Below are 25,927 nucleotides of genomic sequence, written 5' to 3'. Positions count from 1 at the left end.
AAAAGCTGTGTGACTTTGGGCAAATTTCTTTAACCTCTCTAATCCTCAGTGTCTTTATCTGTAAAAAGAGAATTAAAATAGTACCTCTTTTAAGGAGTTGTAGGAAAGGAAAATAAGAGATAATAATACATATACAAAAGCATTTGGTTTCATCTTGACACAAAACTGTTAGCTTGCAGTAGTAACAATGATATTAATGGCAGTAAATAAAAGTTAATAAAATCAAGACAGGAAAGAAGGTAAGAACACGAAAATAGTCACCATATAACTAAATCAGAAAAACATTGTCAGGGGGGGTGCCCGGGTGGCTCAGTTAAGCATCCAACTATTGATCAGCTCATGACCTTGCTGTTTGTGGGATCAAGCTATGAGCCCAGCTCCATGCAGAGCCTGCTTGGGAATCTCTTTCTCTGCCCCTCCCTGACTGGTGCACATGCACACACTCCCTCAAAATAAATAAATAACCTTTTAAAAAATGTTTAAAAAAAAGATAAATACTGTCAGGATGTCCCATGGACAGTCATTCAAATTAAAATTAAATATCAGAAAACCAACTATAGTAAGAAAAACTGGAACCTCATCAAACTTTTTAACCCAACTTGTTTTCAGATGTTTGTATATTTATTTTTGAGAGAGAGAGAGAGAGAGAGAGAGAGAGCACGAGCGACCAGAGTACACGGGGAAGGGACAGAGAAAGAGGGAGACACAGGCTCCAGGCTCTGAGCTGTCAGCACAAACCCCAATGTGGGGCTCAAACCCACAAACCATGAGATCACAACCTGGGCCAAAGTCGAATGCTCAACCGACTGAGCCACCTGGTGCCCCTAAACCAACTTTTTTAAGGGAGGAGAAAGGAGGACATCAACCCATATTAAAGGTAAATGCTTGCATTTAATTTTTAAAGGTTTATGACTATGCTCTGTAAAGATCCTGACATGTGGTTGTAATCATAAATATTTAAAAAGGTCAAATAATCATCTTATTGCAGTATTTTAGATTCTCAGTTATTAGTGTGCAACACAGCTCTTACGATACAAAGTAGGCCCTGAAGTGATCAAATTCTTTGAAGGCAAGGGACCATGTCATTTCATCTTTCTTTACCTAATATCTAGTGCAGTGCCCAGTAAACAGCTAAAACAGGCTAAAGGTATACAAAAAAAGCAATTAAAAAAAAAGTATTATTTTTATTTTAAAATAAATATATTACAATTATAGCTTTATTAATTTTTTTTTTTTTTTTTTTTTTTTTTTGAGAGAGACAGCCCAAGTTGGGGAGAGGCAGACAGAGGGGGAGAGAGAGAATCCTAAGCAGACTCCACACTGCCAGTGCAGAGCTTGACTCAGGGCTCAAATTCATGAAACCATGAGATCATGACCTAACCAAGGGTTGGACGCTTAACCGACTGAGCCACCCAGGTGCCCCTCTAATTATAGTTTTAAAATAAAATGTGGAGACAAAGTTATTCAAAAACATTTATTTGAGATGATTATAGAGCACTCTTCAAAAGGACAGTGTGTAAATAATTTTGGACCCTACTGAGGTCTGAAATGCTGTACTGAACTCCTGTATAACAGCAACAAACAAAGGCTGAGGCATTCTCACCTCTTGGATTTGCATCCATATCTCCAGATGTTAGGCCAATCAGGTTTGGGCGCTGTGTCTGTGTTCTGGAAAAGAATTGTCTGTACTGAGATCTACCAGAACTGGTAATACTAGGAGCTTCTGGATTATAACCATCTGGTTCATATGTATCTGGGGGAAAACAAAACAACAAAACACATAACAAATAAGAGAGTAGTTAAGTAATTTTTCATTACTATAAACAACTGCAAAAAATGAATTTTTCTTTGACAAATATATCAACCTATACATACATACAAATACACACACACACACACACACACACACACACACAATCTGAATTACAATATATATTAATACACCTGTTAGAAGTGAAAGAAATAAAAACGCTCCTGTCTCAAAACACAGATACACGTATCGGTTCTTGATTACGGAGATATTTCCAAATTCATTTACCTTAGCTAGCCATTTTTATCCTATATATTAATCACTTAATCCAAACATCTCTTAAATATTTTAAGAGAAATATGCACATATATGAATACTATATATAAAGGACTGGTTGAGTTTCCTCTGTTATCATGTTTCACCAATTTCTAGGTACTCTTTTTTTTTTAATTTACATCCAAGTTAGTATATAGTGCAATAATGACTTTACGAGTATATTCATCCCCTGGGTAGAACACCCAGTGCTCATCCCAACAAGTGTCTTCCTTAATGCCCCTTGCCCATTTAGCCATCCCCCCCACCCTAGGTACTCTTTTAAGTAGGGAAAAAAATAGAGAAAAAAATCAATCTACTAATTTGCTTACCTACATTTTAAAATGGAGATATAATAGCTGCTTTCATACATAAAACATTTCAAATGTTTTATTTCAAACAGCTAAAAAAATTTTACATTTACAAATATAATCATTATGTTACTACCAACCACCCCATCAATGCCACTTTTATCACATTCCCTTTGTTTTCTCTACAACTAAATATTTAATTCTTAAAATTATAATGCTAAATGGCTATTTTGTTAGTATTACAAAAATTCTGAATATGTTCATCTCTAAGTGGTATATATCCTCTTCATCCTACATAAAATGAAACAAGGGTTAAGATTAAGTGAAGACACTGGTTTTCACAACTGTGATTTAGAAGTCCTTGCGTCTCTTTTTCTTCCTTGGTGGAAAAATGCTCTATGGCGTTCATATTAAGTTTCAGCTACAAAGTAAGAGACATTCAGATCCTTACTAATGGCCAATCAATATGATTCAAAGTATAAGATCAGCAAATTATGATAAAAAAGTTTTCAGTTACCACTTGGTAGTCCTGAAAGAAAATCTCCTATAGCTGTAGGTTTTAAAGCAGTTACATAATCAAATGACCTTGTTCTATAATTCCTGAGAAATCACAGAACCCCTAGAAACTCCAAAGTCCTTTAGACAGTTATGATGGACTCAGATCTAAAGGGAAAGCAAGAAATGTTAAAAACCTCATGAAACACCCACAAAGCACTCCACAGGTCTTCCAAAGGTACACATAAGTAGGAGGGAAGAGTTTTCCAGAAATTACTACATTATACACAGCCAGGTCATACATGGATCAGAGAGGGGAAAAAAAGATATGCTCATCCATGATCAGCAAGAAAAACAGATGTTTTTGGTTTGCTTTTTAAAAAATTATCCTAGTTTTTCTTGTAATGTGTAACTGATTAGAAAATATCCAAGTAGATATTCTCTTCCTATTTACTGTATTAGAAATCAGTTCAAGGAACTACCATGACTTTGTTACTGAGGCACTAAAAGTCAACATAGAGGACACCAGAGATGACAGACACACAGGAGGCCTAATCTAGCAACCACTAGGGACAAATCAAAGAGGCAGAGGAACAGAAGAGAAAACTACCTAAGAGGTTTGGTGGGAATTTGTGATGGCAGATCAGGATGCCAGTCACCACGCAGGCTGGCAAGCTATGGTACAAAAAGATCAGAGGGTGGATGGCCGGCCATCTGTAGCAAAGCTTACCTGGGACCAGAGGGGTGGGGCTGGAGACTGAGGTATGGTACCCAATGGAGGATCCCATGAGGTTTCGAGGTGGCACCAAACGAGCTGCCAACAGAGGAGGCGGTGTCCCCAACTGAAGTCGCTCAGATGCAGCAGCACCATGTTCACGAGAGTACATGGGCTGTCCTACAGAGGAAAGAATAGGAGGGCAGCTGGGAATGAGAGTCACAAGCTTCTCAGGGAATGATGTACTTCCTGAGACTTTAGCCAAGAACAGAGAGAGTACACCAAAATGCCAGTCGAGAAAGGTATTACTGATATTCTTCCTAACTCAAGAAACAGGCACATAACCAGTTAGGATGCACTGAGGTATAAAGAAAGAGTGAGAATTAGGCAGTATGATTGCATAATCTCCATTTTTCACAATCTTAAGTGGAACAACTATATGCCAGTTGTACCCAAAACTGAACAGTCAACCATATCACACTATCAGGTAAAGGTGCCCTGAGCTATTACTTGTGTACAGTTTTGTATCCAGCAAGACATGTAGTTTTTTGAAGACTATCACATCCATTAAAAACAAAAACTCTTCTCTCCTCAAAACCACATAGTTTAAGGTTGACACAAAACATATTCCCATATCTGGGAGCAGAAAAAACAATAAAAAAATTAAAAACAAAAAACACCACAAGCATATCCTCACAGAAAATGAGAAACATTCAAAAGGAAAACACTAAACAAGACAGTGAAAACTTGTTATCCCATGAACAGGTAGATAACAAGTACAAAGAAAAAAAGGACAAAACCCGAGATAAACAGACCAACTATTGTACGTATGAAATTACCTCAGATACTAAGAATGACTTTTGAAAAAAAGCACATTTAGAGCTTACATATATTAACACAAGAATCTCTGACACAATGAAGTCAAATTTGGTAGAAAAAGATTTAAAAAGAAGTACCAAGGAGTAGGCTTTTTTCTTTCATTGGATGCTTAATAGTATCTGTTTTACTGACTACCCCATGAGACCTATTTATAATGTTTACTCAACACTTTATATTTAAAGTCAGATGTTCACTATGTGGCACAAGATAAGTGAATTTAGAATTTCTTTTACACCTGATAAATTTCCTTAACAGTTATAAAATTCCAAAGATTTTTTTTTAACTTTTTTTTTAACGTTTATTATTGAGAGACAGAGAGACACAGAGCATGAGCATGGGAGGGGCAGAGAGAGGAGACACAGAATCCGAAGCAGGCTCCAGGCTCTGAGCTGCCGGCACAGAGCGCGACGCAGGGCTCGAACTCACAGACCGCAAGATCATGACCTGAGCCGAAGTCAAACGCTTAACTGACTGAGCCACCCATGTGCCCCTCCAAAAGATTTTTAATACACTTTTAACAGAACAAACCACAATACAGCCACTTAATTTTATGGTAAACGTACAAGAGAAACAGATGTACTAAATTTTACTACCCTTCTCTTCCTACGTATGAAGCTAAGGAGGTGACAAATCACACTGTACAGCAGACCACAAAACTGTGTGCTTAGCACCAATTCTTTCAAAATTTGCATTAAAAAAGAATCTTTTGATCACTACATTGCAAAAACAACCTAACATATCATCAACGATCTGAAAATAGTTGTAAGAACGACCTACTGGGCAGAATTTCCTGCAGAATGAAGGGGTGTGCTAAAGAGAAAAATGGGGAAGTACATTCTCAGTCCATACAACTAGTTTAAATTTTTGACACAGCACTCAATGTACCAAGTATACTTAACTAATAACTGTCTTAAAGTGAAATGAAAAGTTAAAGGCTAATCTGCACAATGTCTTCTTGTCAACATGAATGACAAAGAACACGCATTTAATTTTAGAAAGATGGTTGTTTATTCAAATGCAGTCTGATGTTCTTCAACAACCCTTAATGAAACAACAGGTCTAAGCAGTGATTACAAATGGCTGCTGAAACCATGAACTACTTTCAAAATGGATCAATCAGGATGAAAACAACCTGTACACATTGATCAGCATTTACAATACAGAAAGGAAATATTATGTATATCATAAAATACTGTAGTAGGAAGTACACCAATAAAATATTCATGACAAAAACAAACAACAAACAAATGTGAATCCAATGCCTCCAAATTTAGCCCCCAATTTATAGAAAACCCAGAAGATAGAAGAATGTGTTAAATGACACAAGGGGATGTAATGTGCCAAGTCCAGAATGTGAAAACATTCTTCAGGACAAATGATCAGTTTCTTTAACAAATAAAGGTCAAGAAAAAACAAAACAGAGGTACGAGAAAGTGTTATAGGTGTTATAAGACTTAAGAAATACATCTTCTAAATATAATATGTAACCTTGTTTGGATCCAGCTTCAAATGAACCAGCTGTAAAAGGACACCTACGATACAATTTGGAAATATGAACACTGATGGCATATTTGACAACAGTAAACTTACAAATATTTTGGGAGTGTAATAAAGTACTGTGATTGTGTGTTCAATCCTTATCTTTCAAAGATATACAATGAAGTTTTTACAGATGAAATGCTATGTTTGGGGCTTGTTCTAAAATAATCAAGTCAGGGATGAGCTATACATGAAGCAAGATTAACTCCATATGTTGAGAAGCATTGAAGGCCATGAGTACTTGAAGATTCCTGCAGTATTTGCTTTCCTTCTTTGTATATTTGAAATTTTCCATAAGTTTTCTTTTTTTTTTTTTTAATTTTTTTTTTCAACGTTTATTTATTTTTGAGACAGAGAGAGACAGAGCATGAACAGGGGAGGGGCAGAGACAGAGGGAGACACAGAATCTGAAACAGGCTCCAGGCTCTGAGCTGTCAGCACAGAGCCCGATGCGGGGCTCGAACTCATGGGCCGTGAGATCACGACCTGAGACGAAGTCGGACGCTTAACCGACCAAGCCACCCAGGCGACCCTCCATAAGTTTTCTTAAATGAAGTATGTTACAATAACTGTGAAGGTGAGCTGATCACAACTTATATTCATTAATTTTAGTTCTGATCAGCACAGAGTGAATGGAGAATTTCAAAGTGCAAACACTCCCAAGTTCATGCTCCTAAGTTTTTCATATATCTTATATGCCTGACAGCAAAATTTTCAGTTTTTAAAAATAAAGTTTAGTTATTTTTTTTTCAACTTTTTTTTTTTTTTTTTTTTTTTTTTTTTGGGACAGAGAGAGACAGAGCATGAACGGGGGAGGGGCAGAGAGAGAGGGAGACACAGAATCGGAAACAGGCTCCAGGCTCCGAGCCATCAGCCCAGAGCCTGACGCGGGGCTCGAACTCACAGACCGTGAGATCGTGACCTGGCTGAAGTCGGACGCTTAACCGACTGCGCCACCCAGGCGCCCCTAGTTATTTATTTTTAGAGAGAAAGAGTGAACAGGGGAGGAGCAGAGAGAAAGAAAAAGAATCCCAAGTAGGTTCTGTGCTATCAGTGCAGAGCCCAAAACAGGGCTTGAACCCACGAACCATGAGATCATGATCTGAGCCGAAATCAAGAATCAGACACAACCAACTGAACTCCCCAGGCACCCCCCAAATTTTCACCTTCTTAATGTTAACTCTAGTCAGCTGAAGATAGTCTTTATTCAAATAGAATTTTTAGCTACTCTTTGTAATTTCCTGATTTTGTCTTTAAAAGTTTTCCAAGGGAAAAAAAATCTTAAGCTTTAAACTAAAAGCTCAATTAGAAAACAAAAAAGCTACACCTTCCAATTATTGGCCATATTGATCATGTATCTTCAGTATTAGAATCCAAGGTCCCTGGCACACCGTCTAAAGTTCCAGGGCCTAAATGATGTCTGGTACATAGTAGGAACTCAATAAAGAGTGACTTAAAGAAGAGATGAAAGTTTATTTATTAAAAGTATCCCAATGACAAGTATTTTGGATGAAAATCTGTATGCTGAAATGGACAGTAAGATAATGAATGCAAGACAAAACAAAGTAAAACACAAGGGGAGAGATGCCCCAGACAACATTCAATGACTCTATCGGATACGAATAAATTTTCTAGACCTCAAAACCCAAGATTCTGCACAAAGAAACATTATTTATGCATTCCACAGAATTAAGTGCAGAATCTCAAGTTTAGGTGTACAGGGCTTTAAATAATTTTACACAGTCGGTAACAGGAAATGTATTTTAAGAGATAATTTACATAAATTCATTTGGAGACTGACAACTACCTTCAACCCAAAACATCAGTCTGTAGAATACAGGATGTTATATTCTACTATTACTCTTGCACACACTCGTTACACTGAGCTTAGCGATGATAAAATAGATCTACCACATCTTCTTCAGAGAAACATAAAAAAGAGACCAAATTTAAAGGAGAAAGGGGAATATACTTAAAACTGGTCCTGGAAACCAAAAAATTATACACTGAATTGGTTATTTCAAATTTGGATAAAAGAGTACCGCAGAGGACAGAGGTGATTTTAATGTGTGTTATGATATTGTTCTCTTTCCATGCAATTCCATCTATATTCCTTAAGTCATTTTCAGAGTATCTGTGACATTTTTAATGCAACAAAACAACATTTCAGAATTTCTTCTAAACTGTATCTATTTGACAACACCTTTTAAATAGCATTACCAGAGGCCATATATACCCTACCCAGTTATACAGTGAAGATAATTCCTTTTCTTTTAATATTCAATTGTCCTATTCCAAAACAAGTAATAACCACAGGCTGGATGTTTTATTTTTGACAGAATTAGTTTCTTTGTCACCTGTATTTCTGAGCCACTCTGTTCATCTAGTTACAATGGCAAAATATGGTATATTTTAAAAAACACATTTCTTTTCCACTATTAGATTTTAACTTGTTACAAGAATCATTTCTTACTCATCTGTATATTCCCAGTACCTAGCATTAGGGAAACTCCTCTATTTTTCCTTCCAAAACCCCAGATTTCATTTTTCTCTGTATATCCTGGGTTTCTACAGACATAATTTTCAAAAGTAAATACCATTTGATATGCTGTATTCCACTTATAAACATCTTCTGTGTTGTGAATTTTAACAACAAAATATCCATAATTTATACCTTCCCAACTTGTTAAACTTTGAGAGCTCAAGTTCTCTAATACATTTTTTTACTTTGTTTGAAGTGAAGTTCTAATTTTTTGGGAAATTACTCATTACACTATTAAGAAAAATATACCTGAACAATTTGAAGGATTCAACTTATATCTAAAAGAAAATTAAAAAAAAAAAAAGCTATTTTTAAAACAACTAAATACAAAGATATAAAAAATTTATGCCTAACAAACTACACCAAAAAAAAGTTTAACTGTTTACATTGTAATCAGAAACTTTCTCCTATATTTTCAAATTTCCCTGTGAATTTTAGAATCAAATTTTATTTATTTATTTTTTTTTAATTTTTTTTTTTTTATTTTTTAATATATGAAATTTACTGTCAAATTGGTTTCCATACAACACCCAGTGCTCATCCCAAAAGGTGCCCTCCTCAATACCCATCACCCACCCTGCCCTCCCTCCCACCCCCCATCAACCCTCAATTTGTTCTCAGTTTTTAACAGTCTCTTATGCTTTGGCTCTCTCCCACTCTAACCTCTTTTTTTTTTTTTTTTTTTTTTTCCCCTCCCCCTCCCCCCGGTGGTTTTCTGTTATGTTTCTCAGGATCCACATAAGAGTGAAACCATATGGTATCTGTCTTTCTCTGTATGGCTTATTTCACTTAGCATCACACTCTCCAGTTCCATCCATGTTGCTACCAAAGGCCATATTTCATTTTTTCTCATTGCCACGTAGTATTCCATTGTGTATATAAACCACAATTTCTTTATCCTAGAATCAAATTTTAACTTTTAAAAAAGGAAGAGAGTAGTTTGCATAGCACAAAGAGTTTTAAATTGTCTGATACGAATAATTCTGTAACTTTCAAGACATTTGTCTGCCAACCAAATCTCTTCAAGACTCTGGCGCGTATATGGGACTATCCTCTAAAGCAGTAATTCACAAACGCCAAAAGGAAGCTATCACCTTTTACTGGTCTGAGACAAAATGAACGGAAAAATTAATATTTCATAAAATGAAATATAAAAGGATTGTCCTTTATTCTGGTACTGTCATTTTTTTTATAAATAAAAATGTAGTTTTTAAACAGAAATATTAAATTTTTTCACATATAGTTTCTTAATGGGGGCAAACAAGAAGTTGCTAACTATACTGCTCCTCCAAATTTTCTTAAAAATGTTACCAGCTTCTGAAAAGCAGTTACTAATATATTAACAAAATATTCTTGCTTTTAAAAACAGAAAAATAGGGGCATCTGGGTGGCTCAACTGGTTAAGCATCCAACCTCAGCTCAGGTCATGATCTCACAGTTCGTGGGTTCGAGCCCCACATCGGGCTCTGTGCTAACAGCTCGGAACCTGGAACCTGGAACCTGGAACCTGGAGCCTGCTTCAGATTCTGTGTCTCCTCTCTCTCTCTGCCCCTCCCCTGCTCACTCTGTCTCTCAAAAATAAATAAATATTAAAAAAAATTTTTTTTAATAGAAAAATGGGGGTGCCTGGGTGGCTTAGTTGGTTAAGTATCCAACTCTTGATTTTGGCTCTGGTCATAATCTCATGGTTACGAGATCAAGCCCTGCATCAGGCTCTGTGCTGACCCTGAAGCCTGCTAAAGATTATCTCCTTCTCTCTGTCCTTCTCTTCCCTTCACACTGTCTCTCAAAAAAACAAACAAAAAAAACCACACAAAAACTTAAAAATAAAAAATGGTGTTCAAGTAAAATGAGGTTAGATACCTTGTTCAACTTTGCTCTCAAGCATGTAGCACAATACCTGGCACATAGCAGGCATTCACCAAATACTTGCTCAATTAACAAACATCTAAGTCACTAAAATAAATGGTAACAGTCAGATTTTTATAAATTAAAATCAAAGTGGAATTTTTACAGTCACTATGTTAAATTTAACAATATTAAATGGTAATTGCCAGACTTAGAAAAAAAATCAAAAACAAAGAATTTTTATTGTGAGTCACAACACTAAATTTAACACTAAGAAAACGTGCCATCTGCAATACACTCTCAGATAAATAATCTGTTTTTTGTACTTGTAAGTCCAAAAGCATTAACTAATAATGTTAAGAACTCAATTGGGGGAAATAAATGATACAGGACTGATAAATGCTGAAGCCAGGTAACAGATGTATATGGCAGTACATTATACTATCTTCTTTATTTTTACATTTAAAATGTGTCTAATTGAAAAATAAAAGAAGCAGTAGAACAAAGATGCACTAATTAGAAGACTATGAGAGGCTAAGATGTTGTTCTGAAAAAGCTCAGCTGAACATAAACTTAATATACATGAAAAGAAATCTAACAGGAGGCCTATGGACAATTATACGTCATTACGTAAGAAATGCTTTTTGGTTTTGTCGGAGTTTACAACAGACCAATAATATTTCCCATGTACTTAGAAGATGTGGGGTTTGAAAGAAGAGAAGAGAGAGAGCACATTACTAGGAATGAAGACAGGAAAAGAAAGTTGAGTCAAGACAGGGACACAAGACATTAATTGCCTAACCAGAAGATGTATGTGAGAGCACAGTGAGATTACCTATTATATAAAAGAGAAGCTACAGGGAAGGGTTCATCTATACTTTAGGAGAAAACTGTGGCCACTACAGAGTTCTCATGTCGTGAATGGCTTTCTTAGGAAAACTAGCAGCACTATGCAGTGTGACTTAGGGGGAGTGAAACATAATGGGAGTCAAAAGGAGTACAGCAATAATCCAAATGTGAGGTGATTCAAGTGTGGATGAGGGCAAAAGCCACAGGAGGAATAGAGAGAAACGGATACTTCAAAGAAAAAGAGAAAGGATTTTTTTACTAACTAGATATAAAAAAGCAAAGCAATGAGTCAATCATGTCAAGGTTTCAATTCTAGGTGACTAGATGGCTGTTATTTCAATTTATAAAGACAGGGATAGTGGAGGTAGAGACTTAAAGAGAAGATAATTATGTTTGATTTCAGAAAAGTTAAAATTTAAGCAGACAATAATAACTACAGTATAAAAACTAACCACTACATCTAGCTTACTAGATGCCAGGTACTATTTTAGATACTTTACATACATACATTCCTTTATTCCTCAAACACTCTTAATGAGGTGAGTAATATTATTATTCCCATTTTACAGACGAGAAAATTAAGATACAAAGAAGTTAAGTAACTTGTCCAAGGTCACAATGACAGAAAGTAATGGAACCAGGATTTAAACCTGGGTTTATTAATTACTTTGAATTGTCTCACCATGGTATGATAAAGACGAAAAAATGCCTGACAAACAGAACTGCATAAAAGATGAATTTATCGATAAAGTGACATAGCTCTGTAAAAATTAAAAACTCACAACCTGACATTTTTAACAACTAATTACGTCACTTTTATGCTATTAGGGAAATTTTTTAAAAAACTTTAAATCAACTATAAACAACAAAGCCACCTAAGAAAAAAGAAAGAATTAGGACTGAAGAACAACATATTATAAACATAAATGTTATAAATATCCTAGCCATTAAATATTACAGTTTAAATGATGTTCACTATCTTCACTCCAGCATACAAGTTAAATAATTAATAGGCATATTTTATCTGACCTTTTGTATATTCTTAGAAGATAAGCCTTGTGCTTTGGAAATTCAATCAGAGGTACAATTTTTTAACAGAAGCTTCAAATAAATTTCCTTTAGACGAGAATAAAGCTTCAAAAGAAATGTCCTTTAAGAGATATAAATGTTGCTACCTCCTCTACAGGAAACTTCTCCAGTACAGAAGGCCTTGCCCTTCTCCTCCATGAACACGCAAGTTAATACACAACTAAAAAGCATAACCACATAGTAAACTTCCTTGTGAATACAAATATAATTTTTATATGGCACAGTCCATAAGAAGAGAAACAAATTGTATTTTTTAAAAGGATAACACTGAAACTTAAGCTTTTCTAGACCCTAGCAGTTTTAAGTCAAGCAGTATTTACTTACGTTCTGATACTGTATAAAGGAGGTTCTGGGGTAAAGGAGGAGGTAGTCTTGCTCCCACTGGCGCAAGATTGGGCACTGCACTTGTCCCAGGCTGGTCACGGTTGTTTATCAAGCTTGACTGTGTTATGGGTGGTCCTAAGAATTAAAGAAAAGAAAAGAGAAAAGAAAAGAAAAGAAAAGAAAAGAAAAGAAAAGAAAAGGGAAAGAAAAGGAAAGAAAAAGTTAGAACACTAATGTTTCCTAACTAATAAAAATACTATGCTAGTACTAATTTGGGTAGTCATTATTAAACTACCTACTTTAGCTTAGAACAGAATAAAGGAATTCGATAAACACATGCTTCAACACACTGAGTTGCAGTATTAAGATGACATTTCAGTTCTAAAACAGACAAAACAACTCCAGGGTACAAAAAAACAGAATAGTTAGCTCTGGAGAATGGGAGTGAAAAATGGCTGAGAAGTAACTTGAACAAAGTTTCTGGGATGATGATAAAGTTCTACACAACTCAAGTTCTACAACATCATGAACATGTTTAAATATACTGATTGTCTGCAACACAACAGGAAATGCATCAAAAATAATAATGGGCTGGGGCGCCTGGGTGGCTCACTCAGGCGTCCCGACTCTTGATTTCAGCTCAGGTAATGATCCCATGGTTTGTGAGATCAAGCCATGCTTGGGATTCTCTCTCCTTTTCTTTCTGCCCCTTCCCCAAGTGTGCACATGCATGCTCTAAGGAACATATAAAAATAATGGAAAAGATAGAAAGATACATGACGAGAGAAATATAGTAAAATATTCAGCAGGAACCTAGATGGTGGGTATATAGGTATTCAGTGTATACTTCTTTCAACTTTTCAGTTTGCTTGAAATTTTTCATAGCAACATGGAAAAAATGACATTCCTGGATTTCACTATTAAACAGAAATGTTCCCACATTATCACATCTTTTATTGTGAGAATTTCTATGTATGAAGATGTCTTTATATCTGGGGAATAAAATCTCAACTTGAGCTTCACAATTATGCCATATAATTGACAATACTAAATCTGTGTATTAAATGTCTCCAAATCTTTATCAACATTAATGAAATGTGTTCTTTTTTAATTCCTTTTTTTTTTTAATGTTTATTTTTGAAAGAGAGAGTGCAAGTGGGTGAGAGGCAGAGAGAGAGGGAGACAAAGGATCCAAAGCAGGCTCTGCATTGACAGCAGTGAGCCCAGTGTCAGGTCAAACTCACAAACTGTGAGATTGTGACCTGAGTTGAAGTTGGACACTCAACTTACGGAGCCACCCAGGTGCCCCATGAAATGTGTTCTATAAAGAATACTACTGCAGGAAAGCTAGGTGATTGGTACATGGGTTCATGCTAAACTATTTTTGTCACTTCCTTGTGAGTCTACAATATTTTCAAAAATAAAGAGTTTAAAAAAAGAAAGCTGAAAAAGTACTGCTTAATAAATTGAATGGCAATCATTTTTTAAAATAACAATTTGCGGGGCGCCTGGGTGGCTCAGTCGGGCGTCTGACTTCGGTTCAGGTCATGATCTCGCGGTTTGTGGGTTCAAGCCCCGCACTGGGCTCTGTGCTGTCAGTTCAGAGCCTGGAGCTTGCTTTGGATTGTGTCTCCCTCTCTCTCTGCCCCTCCCCCACTCACTCTCTGTCTCTCAAAAAATGAATAAACATTAAAAAAAATTTTTTTAAATAACAATTTGCCATCTCTTAACAATTGTTAATGTCTCCACATAGATATTTTGTTCTATCTTTGCACACATGTAAACTATTCACCAGTTTTTTCTAATTACAAAAAAAAAAAAAAAGGGACTTTAGTCTTGCTTCTCTTTTTGCTAAACTATCAACTGTTACGAATTTTTAAATGATCATTTAAAAAAATTTTGTACTTGGGGTGCCTGGGTGGCTCAGTCAGTTAAGTATCCCACTTCAGCTCATTTCATGATCTCACAGTTCTCAGGTTCGAGCCCCACATTGGCCTCTGCGCTGACAGCTCAGAGCCCAGAGCCTGCTTTGTATTCTGTGTCTCCCTCTCTCTACCCCTCCCCGCTTGTGCTTGCTCTCTCTTTCTCAAATAAACGTTAACATAAATAAAAACATTTCGTACTCCATTTTGGTGGATGTGATAAGAGCATACAGTTCACTAAAAAATAAAGTAAAATAAACAATAAACAATCCTTATCAGTAAAGAGACTCATACTAAAGTACATGCTAGTGAAATGATAAGACTTTTGGAATTTTACTCCAGCAAAAATGAGCCAAAAAGCGCACACACTAGGGTGGGGCAGCGGCGGGGGAGTGGGAGCAAGGTGGAGGAAATAAGACAAAAACAGGTGAATACTGATAATCACTGAAGTTGGATGATCGTGCATGTGGTACACATATTATTATTCTACCATATTTGAAAATTTCCATAAAAGACTTTAAAAATTATTTTAATATTCTAGAACAGATTTTAAGACTAGGAAATTTCATTAACCAAGTGGCATGTTCTTTTTTCTGACATCTTCAAAACACTGGGATTTCTCAAGATGTTGTCAACTAAGCAAGATTTTGACTCCTAAGATTTTTTGAAGGTATCTATTCTATCTTTCAAAAACTTTAAATCTAGTGTCAAGTTAGCTAAGAGATGGGTTCTTCTAAATACAATTCTTTGCTAAAGAAAGAAATATTCAACGAACATATACTTACTTGGTATGGGAAGCACAACAGATGGTGGAGGCTGGCCATGTCCCTGGGGAACAGGAAGTCTCATGCTATGTCCAGGACCTGGACCTGGACCCGGGCCGGGGCCGGGGCCTGGTCCTGGGCCTGGTCCTGGCATCGGAGGCATTAACATTCCAGGAGGTGGTGGAGGAGGAAGCCCAGGGGGAGGTGGAGGGAAAGGAATCATGCTTGGCAGAGCGACTTCATCAACAACCAGGGGATCATTTCCATGATCAAACTGACAAAGGTCACCAAGTACACAAAATCCTCTTTCTGTAAGAACAGAAGAACAATCTTATTACAATCTATTTAGAGTTCAGAAAACAAATAAAACAAGACCCTGAAAAGCCTACCTATCTGATTTACAAAGTATTTTTTCTCCAAGGAATTTAAAGCCTTCTTAGTGTTACTCTGTTAATCATCACATATCACTGAGGTACGGCCAGATGTACTCTCTACTTTCTGAGACTACACTTTGTTGAGATAGCAAGTAACAGGGTCCAAAAGAGGCTACTAGCCACTATCAGATTAACCTATTCGCCATTAAGTTTTTGTAATAAAAATTCAGACTCGGGGTGCCTGGCTGGCTCAGTCCATAGAGCATGCTACTCTTGATCTTGGGGTCATGAGTTTGAGTCTCACACTGGTTGTAGAGATTACTTTAAGGAAATAAAAAAAAATTCAGATTCAAAATAGCAAAGGCAGGGTACAGCAGGTAAAGGACCTAACTAGACAATCTAATTTCAACTATCTATTTTCATGGTATTATTCTAAATTCTACATTCTTGCTATATGTACAGTTTGAAACTTTAGCTTAAAATATTAAAGTGGAAGGGGTGCCTGGCTGACTCAGTTGGTGGAGCATGTGACTCTTGATCTCAGGGTTGTAAGTACAATCCCCATGTTGGGTGGAGAAATTACTTTAAAATAAATGTAAAAAGAAAAAAAAAAAAAGGAAGAAAAAAAACATTCAATTTACTAGGTTATTCACTGCAGCATTGTTCATAATAACAAAACGTTAGAAACACCCCAAAAGCACATTAACATCAAATTAAGTTAAACATGTTTTTCTACATATAGAATACTAAAACACCTCAAAAAAGCATTAAGGAAGCTCTAATATAGGACAACTGCCAGCAAATACTACTCTGTGCAAAAAAATACATGCAGAAGAGTGTGAATAGTATACTAGCATTTATGTAAAACAGAAAATGGGAGAACGTACATATTTATGTACACATATTCAGACTATGTTTGGAAAGATATATAAGAAATTAATAGCACTGGGGTGCCTGGGTGGCTTGGTCAGTTAAACACCTGACTCTGGATTTCGGCTCAGGTCATGATCTCACAGTTCATGAATTCAAGCCCTTCATCGGGCTCTGCACCAACTGCTTGGGATTCTCTCTCTTCTTCTATCTCTGTCCTCCCCTGCCTACTCTCTCTCTCTCTCTCAAAATAAACAAACGTGAAAAATAAATATATAAGTAAATAAATAAATAAATAACATTAAATTGGCCTTAAGAGAACTCTGTGGCTGGGAGACCAGGGTGAGAATGAGATAATGCCTGAATTATTATTTGATTCTATTTTCCACTTAAAAATAAATAAAATGTTGGGGCGCCTGGGTGGCTCAGTTGGTTGAGCCTCCGACTTTGGCTCAGGTCATGATCTCATAGTTCGTGAGTTCGAGCCCTGTGCTGGGCTCTGTGCTGACAGCTCAGAGACTGGAGCCTGCTTCGGATTCTGTATCTCGCTCTCTCTCTGACCTCCCCCGTTTGTGCTCTGTCTCTGTCTCAAAAACAAATAAACATTAAAAACAATAATAATAAAAAAAACAAAATGTAAAAATATATATTCTATATTTAAAGGAAACATGTTAATAATGCCTGTGATTTGCTTCAAATAATACAGGTCCAGAAGAAGCAGTAGAAAAGCACAGATGAAAACAAAATTGCCCAGGAGCTACTAACTGCTGATGCGAGATCACGGATACACTAGGGTTAATTACATTGTTCTGTCAACATTAATATTTAAATATTTCCATAATAAAAAATTAAAATACATACACACCTAAATACATACATTCAAATGGAAAGTCAGCATATTAAAATTTTAACTAAGTTATAATGCTTAACAAATTCCCACCACCAAACACTACACAAATAAATTACAATTCCTAGTGCCTACCAAATTTTGTGGTATACTGTCTGAAGTAACAACAACAAACAAATGAATGGATGACATGTGAACACCCTCTTAACCAGAACCAAACTATTAAATCAAAAAAGCAAATAAGCATATACCAAAAGAGATTTTCCTCCTCATCCATCCCTTTTAACAAAAATCTGGATTAAAATGAAAAGGTCTGCAATATTCACATTTGCTTTACTAGCACTTTGGGGTACAATCGAAAGGACAATTTTTACCATCATAATCTCTGCATCGCCTCTTTGGTGGTGGGTTTCGACCAAAAGAATTGGAAGAGCTATGATTGTTATAGTAATTAGACCAACTCTCCGTTGTGTTTTCAGAGTGGTGCGCAGGTGCAATCACAGTAACAGTGCTGGGAATAGACTGTGCCCCAGAGGAGTACTGCTCAGAAGAGCTCGGAGGTGGTGCAGACACAGGCACATAGGAACTCTCCAAGTCGTTCCTTTCACTCTTGAACTTTGATCTTTCCCTGTGCTCTGCTTTAGAGACAAAGTAAAAACAAGAAACAACCGAGATTAGACATTTATGTTCTCAACCTACGATTCCTTTTTTCACAGAACAGGGAAAAAGAGAACATTGCAGTAAACTTACTGAACTATCCGTATTTCAAAGTGTTCTCATTATTAATGTATCCTAAAAGCAGGAGCATCAACAACGTGATGTATCTTAACAAGAGCTTATGTAAAATCATCTTTTATAACATCAACATCAGTACATAATGAAGAAAGACCAGCTTCACCACTGAGAGTTAATAAGAAAGCTACCTAAGAAGTGACTTCCAAGAACTGACTTCATCCTGGTAATGAGTGGTTGGGATCCCAGTTAGTTATCTACCTACATTTTTTATTTTTAATTTTAGAAACTCTAGGCAATCTTAAAGCAAATCAATTATTTTTAGTCAGAGGGTGGGGGAAGGAGCAGGTAATCCTCTTCCTCCAATGATAGCCTTGTTGATGAAATGACATTAGTTTCAATTATACAAAATGACTTTAAGCCTAGACATGTACCATGATATACTTATCAACAGCTTCTTTTTAGTCAAACTCAGCCCTGTCTCTGTAACAAAATCAGTATTAGATTTTTTGAGACATTTCTAGATTTTATATCGCTCAGACACGTTAAAGGTAATGTGCCTTGAAGGGAAGTTCTGATACAGTTATGATAAAGGAAAATAAGCAATATAGAGTTTTTAGGGGGAAGCCTCATCTACTCACCAACATTCCTACTTGGATCCCGGTCTTTGCTGCGCCCTCTACTTCGGCTTCGGCTTCGACTCAGGCCTCGGCTCTTACTCCGGCTCTTACTCCTGCCTCTTCTCCAGTCATATTTCTCACGGTACAATTCATTCCGCTCGTAGTACCGGTCATAGTCTCTCCACTTGCCATCTTCCCTTTTTTTCTCACGTGTCCTATAATGCACAGATATAAAAGCCATATATACACTAGAGAAACCAAGTAAGCAAACGAATCAGGAGTATGAAATACCCTCCCTGATTCATCAAAACTCGTAACGTCTTGCTTTTTTAGAAAGCCATAAAGCCACAGCACAACTCCTCTGATCCATTATATAAAAAGAAAAAACATTCCCTCAAGTATACTGGGTGGGGAGAAACGAAAGAGGTGAATCCAAAGTATGGGGAGGGGGAGGGGAAAAAAAGAAATTTACAAGTAGGAAAGAAAAAAAGGCTGAAATAAAGTTTTCCTAAACAAAAGACTAATTTCTGGATGGCAGGCTGATGATTCAACATATAAACTGAACTATTTGTAATATAAAATACTATGGATGATTTTAATAGTGAGCACCCCTAACCAAATGGAACATTTCATTAATATCCTCTAAGGAGACTACTCCCACCCCTGTGCTCTTGGGGAAAGCACATAATGATGACTGTTTATAAAAGGAAGAGAAAGTATGACAAAGACAAAAAACAGAATGGAAGGAAGGGAACATTCACTTTCTTTAATCAGCTTAGAGAGAGAGGGATCAGTACATATGTTAAAAATCCCGTTAATGCCCCTACAAGGTAACTGAAAAGTGAATTATGAGTGTCTTCCTAATTAAATACAAACACAAACCTTCGTTCACTAGATTCTGAACGAGTCTTCTGGGGACTAGGATACTTCTTTTTTCTGCCATCTCGTTCTTCCTCTGCCGGCTCCTGAAATACCTACATGAAAGCATTCATTAGAAAGATCAGTCCTTCTACTAATTACGAAATACATCCACCTGATAATCTTTCTAACGAAAGAGAGGGCACAAATACACTGAAATACTGAAGTCAAGAGGCTCCTGGGCGGCTCAGTCAGTTGAGTGTCCAACTCTTGATTTCAGCTCAGGTCATGGTCTCAAGGTTTGTGCGTTCAAGCCATGCATCAGCGTGGAGACTTGTTGGGATTCTCTCCCTCTCTCCCTCTTCCCCTCCCCTGCTCGCTGTCTCAAGCTCTCTCTCAAAATAAATAAACTTTTTAAAAAAAGATGAAAGAAAGAAATATTGGAGGCAAATCACATCTAAAAAAGTTAGGCAACGGGGGGAGTAAAAAAGATGCTGAAATTATTTTAACAGTAATACACTAATTTTTAAATGTTAGTTTAAGGTAGAGAATGGAAGTGCAGGAGGAAAACAGCAATTAGTCCCTCACAATTAAACCGCAGAAACAGCAATTCTGCATTTCTAAGTATCATATGCAAAATGGTTCCTGTTTTCCTAATTATAAAACATACTCATAATTTGAGGGCTGTAGATTTCATAGAAAATGTTTCAAGAAAAAATGGTAAAGTAAATAAGTGCCATAAACGACACATTTCACGAGATTTACAGGAAAATGATATTGGAATTAATGGAAATATGGTCTTCTTTTATTTTTTAATGTTTATTTTTGAGACAGAGACAGAGACAGAGACAGAGACAGAGAGAGTGAGTGAGCAGGGGAGGGGCAGAGAGAGAGGGAGACAAAGAATGTGAAGGAGGGTCTAGGATGTGAGCTGTCAGCACAGAGTCCAGTGTGGGGCTCAAACCCATGAGCTGTGAGATCATGACCTGAGCCAATGTCAGGCATTTAAATGACTGAGCCACCAGGGGCCCCAAGAAATACTGTCTTCTTTTTAAAGCCTAACAGTTAAGACTGACCAGAAGTAACTTGTGATTTTATTTTATTTTTTAAGATTAATCTCAAAACAAATATATAGCCTTTACTAGAGAAAGGTGAAATAAAGTCATTTGCCTTAGAGCTAAAACAAAGGTCCATCTAATAGAGAAGCTCACTTAACAAACAGGAGGTCAGTGAATGGAACAGATGAGAACAATTTAGTAAAACTCAGGCAACATAAAATGGTAGCCACAATATGGCAACCATATGGCACTGGCTAAAATACCACACATTTGTTAAGACTATATTTAAAAATCATTCTCTTTACCTATTTACAGGAAATACAGACTATATATATTACTCCCCTGGGATGCAATCAGCAAATCCAGATGGCAAAAACTCTACAGAGCAAAAGACTGAGTTCCTTCAACAAAATAAAATTTAGGGAGAAAAAAGTGGGGAGGAAAAGAAGAATGAGAGAGACATACAGGTAGGTATAAAGGGGGGATTTAAAGATTAAAATAAACTTAAAAGACATCAACTTGGAAGATTTTTTTCCTTTTCTGTATTTTGCAATAATTTTCTTGATGAACATGTATTAATTCCTAATGGAAAAAACTATTATTAAAGAGTTGAAAGATCCAAGAGAAATAAAAACATAAGGCCACCCAAAAACTTGGGACATGAATGTTCAGCGCAACATTATTCAGAACAACAAAAAAGCATTAACAACTTGTCTATCAACCCAAATATCCATCAACTCGTAAGTGGATAAAGAAAATGTGGTACATTCCAAAAATGGAATATTATTCAGCCATAAAAAATGAATACATGATAAAACCTACATGAACCCTGAAAGTATCATGCTAAATGAATGTTAGTCACAGAAGACTACAAATTACATAATTCTATTTATATGAAATATTCAGAACAGCCAAATCCATAGAGAAATAAGTAGATTAGTGGCTGCCTAAAAGAGGGGTGGGGATTGGGAAAGAAGGGCTGGCGGGTGATAGATTAATGAGTACAGGGTTTCATTTTTGGATAATGAAAATGATTTAAAATGGAGCATACTAGTGATGGCTGCACAATTCTGAATACGATAAAAACCATCACATTTGTACACTGTGAGTAGGGGAATTGTATGGTAGGGGAGTTGTATTTCAATAAAGCTATTTTAAAAAAGTCAGAGGGTGGGGTGCCTAGGTGGCTCAGTCGGTTAAGCGTCCAACTTCGGCTCAGGTCATGATCTCACGGTCCGTGAGTTCGACCCCCGCATCAGGCTCTGTGCTGACAGTTCAGAGCCTGGAGCCTGCTTCAGATTCTGTGTATCCCTCTCTCTCTGCCCCTCCCCTGCTCATGCTCTGTCTCTCTCGGTCTCAAAAATAAATAAAACATTAAAAAAAATTTTTTTAATAAATAAATAAGTCAGAGGGCATACACAATGCCCTTTTCCTTTAAAGAAAAAAGTTAAAATGGCCAGTCCTTAGATGGATTTGCAACTCTCTACACTGCTCAGAGAAAGTGCATCAACCTAGCACAGACCAGAAGTATGTGCTATCTCAAACCCCTTCCTTTCCACATCGCGTAGAAGAGTTAGGATAAACTACTTTACTTATACACTAGCTCAATAAGCTGTTATTTATGTCAGTGATGACAATTAAGTTGTGTATAAAGTCTTAGAATACAAGAGAAATACCACATGATGTTATCTGTGAGGTTAACAGTTATCTGTTGTTAACTGTTATCTGTTGTATAACAGATACAACAGTTATCTGTTGTATAACAACTGGTAAGTTGTTACATGCAGAAGCTGATACCCATTTTTCACAATTTTCGAAATTAGAACTTAGTATGATACAAAATGAAACAGTGCAACAATTTGTTTTTTTTTAACCTGTTCTTTAATAACTCAAAATAATGCAATTTTTCACTTATGTTCAAACCTGCTATCTTTCAAACAGATACTTCTAGTCCACTGAACTTCAAAGACTGTAGAAAAGGACAAATGGTGCAAAAATTGTAACTTATTTTAAAAGATTTAACCTGTACACATAGACCAAAATTTATACACAATCAAGTACAGCAGAAAAGTTTCTTCCTATTTCCATTACTTGAAGTAACATACTGAGAGTGTCTCCTATTTTAAAAAGATTTTATGAAACAATTATAGTGCATGAGCCAAAAACGAAAATGGGACAGTGGTTTCAACTGATTGTAAGTATAGCCACGTTTTGTTGTTGTTGTTGTTTTTTAAGTTTGTTTATTTATTTATTTTGAAAGAGAGAGAGAGAGAGAGCGCGCACGTGCACACAAGCAGGGGAGGGGGAGAGACAAGGGGAGAGAGAGAGAATCCAACCAGGCTCCGCACTGTCAGCACAGAGCCTGATGAGGGGCTCAAACCCACAAACCGTGAGATCATGACCTGAGCCAGTCAAGAGCTGGATGGACGTTCAACCAACTAAGCCACCCAGGAGCCCCTTGTTTTCTTTTAATGATGGATTGATTCAATCAGCCTAGCATTTAAAAATGGAGCGGAGAGGACAACTAAATGCAATACTTGCTTCTTAGATTGAATCATGTACTGAAAGAGAAAAAAACTGTTAAAAAAAGGCGGGGGAGGACATTGAAAAAAAGAGGGGTGGTGGTACAGTGTTGGGACAATGCATAAAATTGAAATACAAACAGGATTAAAGTATTTTGTCAAAATTAAATTTACTGAAAATGAGAATAACGAACATCGTTATTCTTATGAAGTACACAGACTGCCATGAGATCATGAGGTATCTAACTTACTCCTAGATTCAGAGCATGATAGTTCTGGGTGTGGATATATAAAGAGAGCATATGGGACAAATCTTCAATAGGTGAATAAAGATAGATGGTATACAGATGTTTTAGGTACTATTCTTATAATTTTTATGTAAACTTAAAATTATTCCCAAATAAAAAGTTTATTAAACAATTATAATAAAAACAAAAGTTGATAAATATTTCTGGATCATAACCAACGTTCATGTGCCAGGTAGCTAAGATGTGTGTATATATAAAAATCTCATTTAATCCTCAATGAGATAAGTATTACTATGATCATTCTCCTGATGTGAAAATGAAGCAAGTAATTTATTTTAGAGCTATCATTTTAACTCATGCAGCCTGATTCTAGAATCCATAATCTTATAATACTGTGTTATCTGTACATAAAAAGAATCACAAATGGGGGCGCCTGACAGGTTCATTCGATAGAAGACATGACTCTTAATCTCAGGGTTGTGAGTTCAAGCCCCACACTGGGTTTTTGAAAGAAAAGAAAAGAAAAGAAAAGAAAAGAAAAGAAAAGAAAAGAAAAAGAAAGAAAGGAAGGAAGGAAGGAAGAAAATGGAAAAGAAAGGAGGAATTACAAATCAACTCTGTAAAAAGTTTCCCCTTAGTTCAAACAAGAACATTACCTTATATAATCATGCTTTTAAACTCCAACCGTTGTAAAAACGTTTTTTTCTTTCATATATTAACATTATAACTATTTATTTGTAACTACCTTAACCATAAAAAATATTCTGTGGTTAAAAAAGAGAAAATGGTTGGTCTATAATATGAAAATGTGTCACTTAATCATTTTTCTTGAGCTTTCATCTCACTTTTAGTCAAACCTCTATATGTAACCAAGTTTTGTCTTTCTAAAATCACTAAGATTTCTCTGAATTTCTTAATATTCCTAAAATATTTCTTGGAACACTAAATAACATTTCCAGTCCAAAAAACTAAGAAGTTAACTAAGAAGCCCTGATAAAGAATCTGTAACATGCCAAACACAGAAAAGTCAATCAAGAGATAATTATTTTTAAAGAGGTCAACTTCCAACTAAGAATGATACTAGGAATAAGATCTAAAAAGCCCCCAAAAGCAAAAGAAAACTTTACATTACCTCTTCTTTAATTTCTTCTTTTTCTTGGACTGGTGGTTTTGGCTCAGGCTTAACTGGTTCCAAAGGTGGAAGGTAGTTCTTGGTATAGAGACTTTCAAACAGTTTATCCACAAAACCTGAAGTTTCTAAGGAGAAGAAACAGTATTTAAATATTGCACAAACAATAATTGAAGACTGACAACACGCTCCTCGGCAAAGCTGAGGAAAACAGAACACCTTCCACACTGGCAGTGGAATCAAAACTAAGTCTGTCTATACTTTATGAGGGAGATTCTCATGTCTGGGTTTTTAAATCCTTTGTACATTCTTGCTTATGTACAAAATGATGTATATGCAACACTGAGTACAAAATAGTAAAATGCTGGAAAAAGAACAATTTTCATGAATAAGAGACTAGTTAAAGTATGTCACAACCATACAACAGAATACACAGAGCTCTAAAGAGAATGAATATGGATAACATCACATCTCAAAGACACAAACTAAATATTTGTATCTGTTTATATGTGCATAAAAAAACTCTGAAAGGACACAGACAAAAAATGACAAGGTTGTCAACTGGAAGTGGGAAGGGAACAAACAAAAAACAAGTGAGACAGACTTTTCATGATATTTTTCAAGATACATACCTTTAATTGTTGGATTAAATGTACTGTCTATTCAAAAATTTCATTATAAACATTTTAAAATCACTTGGAAAAATAAAGTTTGGTACGAGAATGATATAAAAATATCTTTTTGTGTTTTACTTAAAAGCTACTGTATTTTGTAACTTTTTCAGATTAACTGAATGGGGGAAACATGAATGTATTAAAAACTACAGGGTGTATTAAAAATATAGCACAGAATCTACTTACACTGTAATTATACATTTTATATAAATAGCTATTTCTAAAATGTAAAATGAGTTTTTCTTCAGAAAAATATGTTTTCAAAAAACTTTATGGTATTAATTTGTGTAGTAAGCATTTTCTGTGATTATAGAACTGTTAGGCCTTGTTAACTGTTACACCTAACTTTAAAACAATAAATTGATCAGACCCTCCAAAACCCTTTATGATCAAAACTCTCTTCATATGCTTCTGTACTTCTAAAACATTTTTTAAAACATGTATCACTTTTGTAATTTAAAAGACCTATAATACAAGGTGCATAGGTGGCTCAGTCAGTTAAGTGTCCAACTCTTGATTTTGGTTCAGGTCATGATCCCATGGTCCTGGGATCAAGACCCGTGTCAAGCTCTGCAATGAGCGTGGAGTCTGCTTGAGTGTGTGTGTGTGTGTGTGTGTGTCTGTCTGTCTGTCTCTCTCCCCCCCCCCCCCCCCCC

At 36.1% G+C, this 25,927-nt stretch overlaps 1 protein-coding gene across 4 annotated transcripts in view; it reads right to left on the bottom strand.

Moving 5' to 3' along the window:
• RBM27 (RNA binding motif protein 27) overlaps nucleotides 1-25,927 on the bottom strand; it is a 76,049-nt gene that overhangs the window by 32,002 nt on the left and 18,120 nt on the right. Inside the window, exons 3-10 of one of the 4 annotated variants that reach the window (XM_049648530.1) lie at nucleotides 24,601-24,725; nucleotides 19,665-19,756; nucleotides 18,804-18,997; nucleotides 17,805-18,068; nucleotides 15,361-15,648; nucleotides 12,654-12,788; nucleotides 3,599-3,763; nucleotides 1,604-1,753 (exon numbers count right to left, since the gene is read on the bottom strand). In XM_049648530.1, coding sequence (XP_049504487.1) covers nucleotides 1,604-1,753; nucleotides 3,599-3,763; nucleotides 12,654-12,788; nucleotides 15,361-15,648; nucleotides 17,805-18,068; nucleotides 18,804-18,997; nucleotides 19,665-19,756; nucleotides 24,601-24,725 — 1,413 coding nt within the window. The remainder of the gene's footprint in view (nucleotides 1-1,603; nucleotides 1,754-3,598; nucleotides 3,764-12,653; nucleotides 12,789-15,360; nucleotides 15,649-17,804; nucleotides 18,069-18,803; nucleotides 18,998-19,664; nucleotides 19,757-24,600; nucleotides 24,726-25,927) is intronic. The other 3 variants (XM_049648531.1, XM_049648532.1, XM_049648533.1) reach the window with 3 other exon arrangements.

Source organism: Panthera uncia (assembly GCF_023721935.1).
Source record: "Panthera uncia isolate 11264 chromosome A1 unlocalized genomic scaffold, Puncia_PCG_1.0 HiC_scaffold_17, whole genome shotgun sequence".
NCBI classification, from domain to species: Eukaryota; Metazoa; Chordata; class Mammalia; order Carnivora; family Felidae; genus Panthera; species Panthera uncia.
Note: the sequence above shows the minus strand (reverse complement) of the source record. Positions and strands in the feature narration are given on the sequence as shown.